Below are 12,497 nucleotides of genomic sequence, written 5' to 3'. Positions count from 1 at the left end.
ACTTTTCGCAGTAATTTTGTTTCTCTTGATTTGTTCCTTAATTAGTCCACTTCACTTTGGCCTGGGCCCTTGACCCTTTGCCTCAGTCTACCTGTCAGGACTTACTTCCTCATAGTTGCTCTCCGTGTGCCTGACCTCTGGCCAAGTGCTATCAATTTACCTGTCGAGTTCTCATGATTTGGACCTCTTAAACTGACCCTCGGCCCCGGGGCTCCCACCTTGACCAGGTGTCATTGCCATCTATTGATCAGAGATTTGCTCTGCTGGGCATGATTCCTGACCCACTAAAACCAGAAGCAGGGGCAAGAAGCTGTTTCACTGATCAAGTTTCTAACATCAGTGCCAAACACTCAGATCTCATTTTGAAATAGACAATATAAATAAAAGGCCAGGATGTCAGCTCACTATTTCCTAGGACTTCACCTCCATACTTCCTGTCACTGACTTCCTCCTCTGTTCTGGAGGGGCTGTCTGCTGCTCTCTCTCCTCTTGCAGAAGTGTCTCTCTCATTGTCTGACACCACACTGTCACCCTGTCACTGAACCCAGCTTCCCATGCACCAGAGATCTAGCCCTTTCCTGGACTTGTCCAGCTTCTTCCAGCTCTGCCTGTGATCACTGTGTGACCCCTTAGCAGCCTCCGCTCTCTCTGGCTCAGTTCCTCTTATTGCATCAGTCACCTCTGTCACCCAAGGCTCAAGGTTGGAACACTCACTCTTCCTGCTAGCCAGACCCTGACAGAGAGAAAAACTGTTTCTATAGGGTCAAATGAATTGATGGTTTAGAAGTTTGATTCGTGATGGCTAATTTTGTCCCAATTCTTGTGATGGGTAATCAGCTAATAGAATCCACAGCAGTCAACCGAATTCATTTATTACAGATGCCCTAAATTAATCACTTTTCTTTATGCCTGAACAGGAGTGAGGTATGGGCATTTGATCAATTACTCAGTAATTACTGACACAAATAAACCCTACAATGGTCAGTTCAGTCACACACAATAACTGTACTACCTAGTCCTATTTATCCTCTGGAAATAAATAAATGGCATTTTAGGAGTCACTTTCACGGGCCATTCATGGCTGGGCAGCAAAATAAGCATCCTCATTCCCTTTAGCCCATGAGCGGCATCAGCTGGACCTCTTAAAACAATACCTTCCCCTAAATAATGTACTGTTTGTGTCCACTTACAGAAGAGGTTCCTGGGGCTCAAAGAGGTTAAGTAAGCTGCACAGGATCACACAGCCAGTAGCTAGCCAAACAAAAGTTTGAGTCATGAGTACCTACTGCTAAGGTCCGTGGCTTCCCCATTCACCATGCTTGTTCTCTAAAAGCCGATCTGAGGACCTACTGCATCACTGTGGCAGAATTCAGAGTGATGAGACATGGTGGAGATCCCCAAGGAATTCAGAGAAAGAAGAAATAAGAATTAAAACCCAGTTGGCATCTGTACTGGGGAGAAGAAACTGGGGAATGCAGAAGACAACTCATGACCCTCTGGATGAAGCCCCTCCCTCTGTAGCCGAAAACACCAACTGGGCCAGGCCTGGTGGCTCACACCTGTAATCCCAGCACTTTTGGAGGCCAAGGCGGGAGGATCACCTGAGGTCTGGAGTTCAAGACCAGCCTAGCCAATATGGTGAAACCCTGTCTCTACTAAAAATACAAAAATTAGCCAGGCGTGGTGGCACGTGCCTGTAATCCCAGCAACTCAGGAGGCTGAGGCAGGAGAATGGCTTGAACCCAGGAGGCGGAGGTTGCAGTGAGTCAAGATCGCACCCCTGTACTTCAGCCTGGGTGACAGAGAGATTTTGTCTCAAAAAAATAGAAACAAACAAAAAACAAAATCACCAACTGTAACTGGGAAGGAAGGGTGGTCCTAAAAACAGTTTCTTTACTCCTGTTAGAGGTCTGTCCCTTTTAGAAGGCCAACGCACTCATGAGAAGCTTCTAGAATATTCTCTCACTGGTGGATTTTTGCAATGGCTCTACTTCTGTTTTCGTGACTATAATTAAGCCAGCTTCATTCATATAGTTACTTTCATCATGATTTCCCCTTGCAAACTTATAAACTGTTAATTCTAGGAGTCCTGTTAATTCCCAAAGCTCATCTCATCCATGCCCACCCAAAAGGGAGAAAAGCTCTTTGGAAACTGAAAGCATCATGGAGCTATATATTTTTTAAAGTACAATGCCTTAGAAACATACAGTACTTTACTATTTACAATAAATGTTTACTTACAGAATTCCAGTTAATTCTCATAATCTTGGAAGGTTTTAGATTCCCATTTTAAAAATGAGAAAACTGTGGTTCAGAGAGTCACTGCGACTCAACCAAAGCCTCACAGTGAGCGTAAGGCAGTCGGGACTTGACTCTGGGCCTCCTGACCTCATAGGCCAGTGCTTCTTCCACTAGAAAACATCATCACCATCGTTCTTATGGTTTCTATGAATGGGAAATACTGGTGCACTGTGGAGGATGCTGTCTTAAAAACCTCGAACCAAAGCAACTCCACCTTATTCTGGTTACTCTCCTGGGAACTCATATTCCAGATGAGTGGCTTCCCTCTATCTGCTAACTCACCCCAGTGACACCTCGCTGCCGAGCTCCTTCCTCCTCTGCTGAGGTTGCCGGTCTAACTTAGGGAGCCTCTCTGGCAGGCTCGCACAGTGCAGGCAGCCCTGGCCTGCCTTTTCCCTCTCCTTCCTCTATTTCCCAGGCTCCCAAAATGGAACACAACTGTACTTTAATCTCTCTTTCCTCCTCTGCCAACTTGCCCAGGCTCCCCCAGATGCCTCCTTACTTTAAGCAAATGCTTTGCATTGCTCTGGGACTAGTCTAATCCTTTTCTCCCTTTTTACATATTAATGTTCTAATTTATAGCAGCAGTGTTAAGTAGGAAAAAAAAGAAACAAAGAAGTTCATCTGTTTTATGTTTTGAGGGGCATGAGGGGGGCTTCTGGGGTGCTGGTAAAGCTCTATTTCTGGAGCTGTGTGCTGCTTACACAGGTGTGCTTACTTGGAGAAAGTTTTCTTAAGCTGTGCACGTATAATATGTGTGGGTTTCATCTACATACACTCGAGACTTCAATGAAGAAGCAGGTATTTTGACCGAGGTGGTGAACAAGGCATTTCTACTCAAATCCAAGGAAAGGCTGAATGACTTCCTGGCAAGCCTCTTGTGGGAGTCCCTATACCAGAAGAAAGGTCACACTGAATTTCTCTAAGGTCTGTTTCAACTCTGAGAACAAAGTCCTGTCGGATGTTATGGGGTTAACAATCCCACAGCAGCCCCCGGAAAGGACCATTCACAGACACTGACGTACTCCTAATAGAGGTCTGTCCCTTTTAGAAAGACAACACACTCATGAGAAGCTTCTAGAATATTCTCTCACTGGCGGATTTTTGCAATGGCTGTTTCTGTTTTCTGATTATTTAACCAGCATCACTCGTATAGTTACTTTTCATCATGATTTTTCCTTGCAAACTTACAAACTTAATTCCCAAAGTTCATCTCATCTATGCCCACTGGAAAAGAACAAGGATCTCAGAGTCCATGCCTGTCTCTCTGGGCTGTCATCTCCTAAACCTCACAGGACATTTTAGGACCCCTGATCCCTAAGTCCACGTAGAGACTAGACTGCAGACAAGTAACCGGACTACCGAGGAGATTCATCCATCATGCTACAGCCCAGAATTCGCTTTATACAGTGAGTGGCATTTGAATGGAGGCATTAGATTCCCCAAATCCTCATTCTCCTGTGGCTCCGAATTGTTGGGATGAGAGTTTCCAGGACGCCCTGCCTCTCCGGTTAGCTTCTGCTCCTCTGCTTCTATCTCCCATACTCCTCATCTCCTGGGCTTCATCCCTCATAATCCACCAATCCTGACCACTGACAACACTCTCTTCCAAGGAGGTGAGCTGTGAGAGTATCTTACCAGATTAGTGAAGATGTATGTGTAATAGGCTGACACCATCCCAAGTTCGGCTGCCTGCAAGGCAAAGAGAAGGAGATTAGAGAAGAAAACAACAACTCGCTTGAAGCAAAGGAGCAGTAGGAGTTCCAAGTGCCTGCCATTTGTCTGGCCCACTGCCCCTTGGCACCAGGCAGAATAGAACATCTTGACTGGTTCTTATGTTGCCCTTGATCTTGGAGGATAGAGCACAGAAACTCTGATCTCAAGAGCAGGGTCTCTCCACCTCCACCTCCACCCGTCCCCCTCCCCCTTGTGGAGGCACGCGTAGTAGCTGATGCTCTTACACCCAACATACTCCCATGGTTATAGCCAGATATTACTGAAACCAAAATGACTTTTAGGGAAATGAAGCAAATAATAAGACAGACTACAATAATGATCTCCCCAGCTATTAACAATAACAATGGCTAACACTCACCCACCGTTTAGTATGTGCCAAGCACTCTCAAGCATTCTACATGGGATAACTCTATGAGGTTGGCACTATTACTCCTCCCCAACCCCATTTTATAGCTGAGGAAACTGACACAACAAAAGGCTAAGTGACTTGTACAAGATCGCATGTCTCGTTAATGGAAAAGATAAAAGCAAATCCAGGCAGCCTAACTTCACTGCTTTTATCCAAACTATACTCCCACTTCACGACTGCAAAATTGATGGAACCACAAACACAACTCTCTTCAGGGCCCTGGCATAGATAAGAGAGTCCACAGGTTATAGTAATACAAACTGACTCCACTCCATCAGAGTGCAGGGGAGACTCATAAGGGTGTTCTTGACTCTGCAGTAACGTAGGAAACAAGTGGCTCATTTGCAAACGTGGGTCCTTTATTCGTTGTAAGGAGTCAGTTGCCTGTGACATGCCTCTCCCTTGATCACAGCACACCAGTGTGGCATCGTTCCACAGTTGGGAATTGCTACGTCAGAAGAGTCTCCCTTTTGTCTGATCTTCGTACCCATCATAAATACCCCTAGCCAACCCTCCCTGTCAGTGTGCCCGGCTTTGAGTGTGACAGGTGCTATAGAAACTGACAGGTAGATCAGGTAAATAACGAGTCCCACTCTCCCCAGGGCCCTCATCCCTCCTGACAGTTGGTTAGATTTTCATAATGTATCCTGCAGCCCTGGGGCACTGGGAGACCATTTTTTGTCATGACTTTTGGGGTGGATGGAATAGAAACCAGACCAAGGATGATTACATTTTTCCTCTCACATAGTGTTTAACTCCCAAGGAACTCAAATTATTTTGTGGGCATTCTTTTTTTTTTTCTTTGAGTCGGAATCTCACTCTGTCACCCAGGCTGGAGTGCAGTGGCGTGATCTTGGCTCACTGCAATCTTCGCCTCCTGGGTTAAAGTGATTCTCCTGCCTCAGGCTCCCAGTAGTGAAATTACAGACACCCGCCACCATGCCAGCTAATTTTTCTATTTTTAGTAGAGACGGGATTTCGCCACATTGGCCAGGCTGGTCTTGAACTTCTGACCTCAGGTGATCTACCCGCCTTAGCCTCCCAAAGTGCTGGGATTACAGGCTTGAGCCACTGCGCCTGGCCATTCTTATAGGAACCCTCACAGGCTCCCTGAGGAACAGGCTGGGGGTAATTCTATCACAGTTTTTCCAATGGGAAGGTCAAGGGCAAAGGCTTGGTAATGGGGGCAGGAGACTCAGGGCACAATGGAGCTCTAGGCCTCTTTGGTGAACTTCTTTCTTCCTCCAGGCCAAGCTCTATTTCCCCCTCCACTTTCAAGAGGATGATGTGGCAAGATGACCGCCCCCATCCTACACCCCACTGCGCACGCACACTCATACTGTCCAAGCAAGAGTCCTGCTGCGTCTCACCGCTGCCTAGACGGATGTGACCCACTAAGCGAGCTCACTGCTTACAGTAATGGGCTGGGGCAGAGGGCCCAGGATGGGGCACAGTTGGGGGTTAAAACCCATTTTGTGAAATTTGCTGTCCTAGAGATAAAAGACAAGAGATCCTTGGTTTTTTTTTGTTTTTTTTTTTTTTTGAGACGGAGTCTCGCTCTCCTTACCCAGGCTGGAGTGCAATGGCGCAATCTCGGCTCACCGCAACCTCCGCCTCCTGGGTTCAGGCAATTCTCCTGCCTCAGCCTCCTGAGTAGCTGGGATTACAGGCATGCGCCACCGTGCCCAGCTAATTTTTTGTAATTTTTAGTAGAGACGGGGTTTCACCATGTTGACCAGGATGGTCTCGATATGTTGACCTCGTGATCCACCCGCCTCGGCCTCCCAAAGTGCTGGGATTACAGGCTTGAGCCACCGCGCCTGGCCGGGATCCTTGGTTTTTAAGGCCTGATTTCTGGGTAAACATGGAGTTCGTTGCTGGAACAGCCGCTCAATAAAGTCAGGGATTGTGCTGCAAATCCTCCTGAAATCACGAGACCGCAGAGTGCTACCAAGCTCCAGGGGCTGGGCTCCCACGTGCACACGGAGTCTCCCAGAGGCCCCATGTGCTCTCTGCTCACTCTGCTTCCCATCCTTACTGAGGCCCTGAAAGGCCCTGTTGCGCCTCCCTGGAGAGAGGAGTCTGGAGCCCAAGGGAAGCATGAGGACAGAGGCCAGGCCTGATGGAACACCTGCCTGCCTGGGCCACTGGGACGATGGCAAATGGGAAAAGGTAACAGGCTCTCCCAAAGCCTTGTTGCCCACTGATCACCTTGGCTCCAAGGCCATAGGAGTTGGGGCTAACAGGGGGCTCAGGAAAGACAGCCCTGGGGCATCAAGCAGAACCATTTGCTAATAAATGATCACTACACTACAGGCAGAGCTTCCTTTGAAAGCACAGCCACAAAACAGAAACCCACAAAGTGCTTTTAATTAACATACCCAGCCTTGGCAAGGGTGCTCTAAGACACCTATACGCCGCTGGCGAAAGTGTAAACTGTTACAGCCTTTCTAAAATGCAATCTGGCAAATCATATCAGAATCCTTAAAAGCTTGCATACCTTTAACTCAGTCATTCCACTTCTAGAAATTTATGCTGGGGAAATATTCATGAATACGCATAAAGATTTATGTACAAAGATGTGCATCTGAGCATTATTTATTGTAGCAAAAGATCTGAAACAACCTGTATCTCCAACAATAAAGTGATAGTTAAATAAATTATGGGACATCTGTATAATAGGAAATGATGCAGCCATTAAAATATTTGTAGAAAAATGTTTAATGACATGGCGAAAATGCATGGCATAGAATTAAGTGGGGAGAAAAGCGCTTACATCAAAGTTTGTGCAGTATAACAGTAATTTGGGGGGGAAATGTATGTGTAAAGCAGAAAAAATAGACGTCGAAATTTAACAGTGCTTAAATAGCTGTGGGTAATAGGACTGGGAATAGTTTTTAGTTTCTTCCAGCACTTTCTTTTCTGTAAGTCCCAAATTTTCAACAATGAACTAGTAATACTGTCAGAATAAAAAAAAATAATAACTCAACATCGTATGCTGGGAGGCACGGAGGGCAAGAGGGCGGCCCACTCAGGCTTCTACCTACTGTTCAGGCAGCCTCCAGCCACCGCAGGGGGAACCTGTGTATTCTGAGCTACCCTCCCCATGGGTGTTGGAGGGACTTCTATCTACTAAGCTGAAGCTCTCACTCCCTGTTCCCAGCCTTCCCTAAAGAGGATCCCTCTCCTCCCCAGAAACTTAGAGGAGCTTTTCCACCCTTAATGACTTCATTGATTATAGCTCCAGGCATAAGAGAAGAGAGAGAAAAAGGAAGAAAGGAGAAAAATGCTGCGTTTCAGGGTGTGTGTGTGTGTGTGTGTGTGTGTGTCAGAGAGAAAGGGAGAGAGAAAGAAAGACAGAGAATGTGAGTTGGGTGTACGCACACAGACATGGCTTTGGAGCTCTGGAAGATTACTATAGCAACAGGCTGAAGGGACAGCCCTCAGTACTGAGAGAACTCATTCAAATCTCTTATTAACTCTGAGACAAAAAACGAGCTGGGGAGGGGCACCTGGGAGGGAAGGAGACAATCATCTGAATGTCTTCAGGCTCCTCACAGCTTGGCAGAGGTTAATGAGGAGCCTCCTCAGTGGAAGATGGCAGGTTGTGTTTAAATGTGCAATTAAAATGGCATTAGAAGAAGCCAGTGGGCCTGGAGAGGTCAGGGGAGCCACCAAGGGGCCTGGAAGCCGGTCCCGTTCTCTCCGAGTTTCATGCCCAGCCCAGCCACCAGCCCAGGAACTGGCATCAGGTGACTCTAATGCTGCCCAGCTATTTCCAGCTGTTTGTCCTGTGTGGGCCCCCCAGGCTCCTGACTTCTCTCCTCTCTCGGACCAGCCTCTCTCAGAGTCCTGGTTTGCTTCCAGTATGCATGTTCTGATTCAGGGGCTGGCACTGCCCCTCCGACTCCGGGAGCATAGGAGACACTACCTGATTTGCAGGCAAGAGAGGGCTGTGCAGGCTTGGCCTTGCTCCCCACAGGGCTGGGCCCTGGATACATCTGCTCATCTCCCAGGGTCTCAGTTTCTTCATCTCTGGGGGAAGATGTTCTACCTACCTCACGTCATTGCTGAGAGCTCTATGCTGGGAGACTGACTACACAGAAGCGCTGTGTAAACTGTTGTGCGCCGTGTCAGGATTAAAGACAGAGGTGGCATTCAGCAGTACACACTGGTGTGATCGTCCTATTGGAAACATTTCTATACCATTTGGCAAACAGCCTCTGCCCAAGCCCCTCCTAGGAACCCACAAGCCTCTCCACAGAACCCTTACCAGGGTCTAGGTTTGGCAGCGTCGAAGTGTCTCCATGCCTACTCTTCTGCTGCCCGAGTGCTGAAAACGACATCACCCTCACCCTGCTTTCTTCTTTCGGTTTGAGGGAGCCACCCATTAAAACAGGAACACAGAGAGAGGTTTGTCAGGGTTCAGGTCCAGCCCGGGGCTCCATCAGCCTCAGCTCAGGAGGACCCCCAAGGCAAGGAGGGGGGAGGGTGGGAGCTCAGCAGGGGAGGGGAGAGAGGGAGGCTCCCACCTTCAGGAGGATGGTGTGGGACATGGAGGCGTTGGCATGGATGATGATGGTGGCGGTCTTGTCATCCCGGATCTCCTTGAGGAGGGGGGTGGGGTCCCGGGTGTCATCCAGCATGCGGACGGAGAGCGTGTCCTTGGAGATGAGGAATTGCCGGAGCAGCTTCTCTAGGTTTAAAAGGCCTGGAGGGGAGAGAGGAGGAAGCCCCTGAGGGTCCACAGAGCTGCCTCAAGAAACATCTGGGCAGAAACAGGAAGGCAAGGAGATGTGGGCTGGAAGTGGGATAGGGGGTCTGGCCCCATTGCCAGCATTAAGGAGCCAGATCATAACCTGAGCAGGTCTCTCAGCCTCTGTGGGCTTCAATAATCCCATCTAAAATAAAAGAACATTCCTGAGCCCATCACCTCCCCTGACTCCCTCAAGAGTCTTCTTTTAACGTAAAGATGGAAGCTCCCTTGGGTGGAATAAGAGAATCCTCTTCCTCCCCACCACCCTCCAAAGCCGGACATGATGCACGGAGACCAAGACCTGAGTTCAGAGACCACCAGGCCTGAATCTGCTTTTCCAATTCAAGGACCGATCCAGGTGGCCAGTTGTCTTGGCCTCACTTTCCTCATCTGAGAAGTTAGAATGATCACAGCAGCCAGCACTCAGGTCCAAGGCAAGGATTACAGGAGGCCACGTGTGAAGGGCTCAGGCCTGAGCCTCGGACACGGTAAACCCGCATCAATGTTACACTGGGCTCTTTGAGAGCCTTTGTTTTCATTTTGGAGGTGGAGGAGCAATTCCCTCGAGATCCCAAGGCCCAGAAAACAGATCTAGCGAAACACTTTGAACTCCTCAGAGCCTCATGGCTGCATTAAGACAAAGTATTACCATGATCATAAAAGAACAGGCTTTGAACTGCATTCCAGCAGGCAAGGATCTGGGCCCAAACAAAACACAAAAAAGGGACTGTGCACTAAGGACTCCCCCTGCTGTCCTTCACTCCCTCCTCTTCCACCGACCAGCTATTTGAGGCCTAGGCCCCTGGTGGGAGGAGGGATTCCAGAATGACGTCACTCAGACAAGAGGATCTTAATTCTGCCTTGTCTTTGGAAAGGCATGCCAGCCAAGAGACGGTATGTGTGTATGGGTAAGGGGCAGGAAATGTGGCGGGTGGAGGTGATGTGGGGGTGCAGGAGGCAGAGTGTGGTCTCAATTCCTAAGGAAAGAGACATCACGTAGGCATTTGCTCCCAAAAGCAATGACAAGGGCAACATTTATCAAATGCTTATTGTGCTCCAGTTAATGTGCTAAACATTTTACATGGCTTATCTCATGTAAGTCCTCACAACAATCCCATAAAGCATTTTAATCCCCAGCACAGAGGAGAATCGGAGGGAGGACGAACAACTCGCCTCACACACTGGGATGGCGAGGGAAAGGTTGGCTTTCTTTTTCTGGGGGGGCTGGGGATGGAGTCTCACTCTGTCACCCAGGCTGGAGGGCAGTGGCGCGATCTCGGCTCACTGCAACCTCCACCTCCCAGGTTCAGGAGATTCTCCTGCCTCAGCCTCCTGAGTAGCTGGGATTATAGGGGCAAGCCACCATGCCCGGCTAAACTTTTTTTTATTTTTAGTAGAGATGAGGTTTCACCATCTCTGGCCTCACCATCTCTGTTGGTCAGGCCAGTCTTGAACTTCTGAACTCATAATCTACCGGCCTTGGCCTCCCTAAGTGCTGGAACTGCAAGCGAACCACCGCACCCAGCCCAGGGTTGGCTTTCTAGCCAGTCCAAGGCCCCATGCTGCTGGTTTCTGTACTGGCTGATGGGATGGATATTCAACTCAGGGATGGCTTGACTACCACCCCAGAAGACTCTTTCCTGCACAGGTTACTCACTGCCCGGGCCAAAAGGAGGAAGAGCATCTCATCCACCTCCTTGTGTTGCAGAAGGGTGACATGACTTGCTCAGCACACAGAGACACAGGGACACAGCTGGGACCAGAATTCTGATCTTGGTTTTCTGAATTCCATCCAACCCTCTGCCCATGAGACCGGGCTGCCTCTCAGGACAAACTCAGCTGGAGGCAGCGGGCACAGTGCCCGGGAAGGCCCAGAGACACGCATCTCAGGACTTCGGGGAGGGAAGCTGGTGCTTGATGTGTGTCTGTGCTTTTTTTCACAGAATGGAGAGGGTAGTGGAGTTGGAGCCCAAGGGCCTGGCCTGATAGAGACAGGAGCTATGGGAAGGTGCTGCCAACCCCTGTCTTCCAGTAACCTGTTCTCAGAAGGCTTTCCAGGGAGCTGGAGGCTGTGGCAGGCCAGGGAGAAGCCCTGGGAAGACCTGTTATTTATAAAGGGGCTTCAGAAACAACCCAGCTGTGCAAACCACAACACTGGCCTTTCCTCTCTTCCCTGACAGGGTCTCAGTGGAGACTTGTAAAGACCCACTGCCGCCGCCATCTGTGCCCCTCCCAGCCCCTCACCACCGGCCCCCACAACAGCAGCACTGATGTGCCGGGTTACTCTCTGCAGCTCCTGATCCCGAAGCTCTGGATTCAAGCTTGGGGGCAGCCCTCCTTGGCTATGTGACCTTGAGAAATCATCTAACCTCTTCAAGGATCCATTCTTTATCTGTAGAATGGGCAAAGGAGGATGAGAACTTAATGTGATCACATGAGAAAGCCCACCAGGAAGTAGAATGCACTGTCTCGATATCACTCCTGAACTTACTCATCCCCAGAAGTGCTCCAAGGGCAGGCACGGTGAGGCAGATGAAGAGTCAGGAAAGAACACCTCTGTTCAACCAGCATTCCCCGGCATGTCCTGAGTGCCAGGCACTGTGCAGACAGAACACCAGGCAGAGAAGATGGGTCACATACAGTCCCTGCCTTTAGGAGCGTAGGATCCCGGCACTCACACCTAAGTTGATGATGAAGTTCAAATCACATCCCCGTTTTGTTTGGCAGCCTGAATTTAATCTTTTTTTTTTTCTTTTTTCGAAGGCAGCCTCATTTTGTCCTACATGTAAAATGGAGAGAGTATTTACTGCCTCTTCCTCAGAGATGATGTGAAAAGCTAACTGCTACCTGGACAAGGGTCTGGGCGCCTGATCCAAAAGACACTCTAACAAGGAGGTGGAGGGAGGCCACCGAGCTGCTGCACCTGCAGTCTCAGCTATCTCCTGAGCAGGCTGTGGGTGAGGGCACCCCACAGGTTGGAGGGGTGAACAAGGCGGGGGTGGCAGAGGTAAACCCCCTGGGTCCTAGAATGGTGCATGGAGAATCTTTGGAGCCCGGATGGGAAAGAGGCCAAATCCCCTGGGATTCTTCAGACAGGCAATGAAATTCAGTGGGACGAGACAGGGCAGGCTGGGGTATGACAGTAGGATTATGCACAGCATGGTGAGGCCTGGCAAAGGCCACTGGGGATGCTTTATTCCTTTACAAATGACAGGTGCACACAGCTCCCAGGGAAAGAGAGCCCCCCAGATGTCAGATAAACGGGGGATCTGTTCCAATCAGTTCCCAGCCTGC

General features: G+C 49.2%; 1 protein-coding gene across 13 annotated transcripts in view; it reads right to left on the bottom strand.

The window, feature by feature from the left end:
• Positions 1-12,497, bottom strand: part of GRIK4 (glutamate ionotropic receptor kainate type subunit 4) — a 489,633-nt gene that overhangs the window by 153,076 nt on the left and 324,060 nt on the right. For all 13 annotated transcript variants that reach the window (XR_013523083.1, XM_078339710.1, XM_078339708.1 and 10 more), the window contains 2 exons: positions 8,980-9,158; positions 3,940-3,993 (listed from right to left, as the gene is read on the bottom strand). Coding sequence is in view for 12 of the 13 variants with exons in the window: in XM_078339710.1 (XP_078195836.1) it covers positions 3,940-3,993; positions 8,980-9,158 (233 nt within the window). In the remaining variant the exon portion in view is untranslated. The remainder of the gene's footprint in view (positions 1-3,939; positions 3,994-8,979; positions 9,159-12,497) is intronic.

Source organism: Callithrix jacchus, chromosome 10, assembly GCF_049354715.1.
Source record: "Callithrix jacchus isolate 240 chromosome 10, calJac240_pri, whole genome shotgun sequence".
Lineage (NCBI taxonomy): Eukaryota > Metazoa > Chordata > Mammalia > Primates > Cebidae > Callithrix > Callithrix jacchus.
The sequence above is the reverse complement of the archived record's forward strand: the minus strand, read 5'-3'. Positions and strand labels throughout refer to the sequence as shown.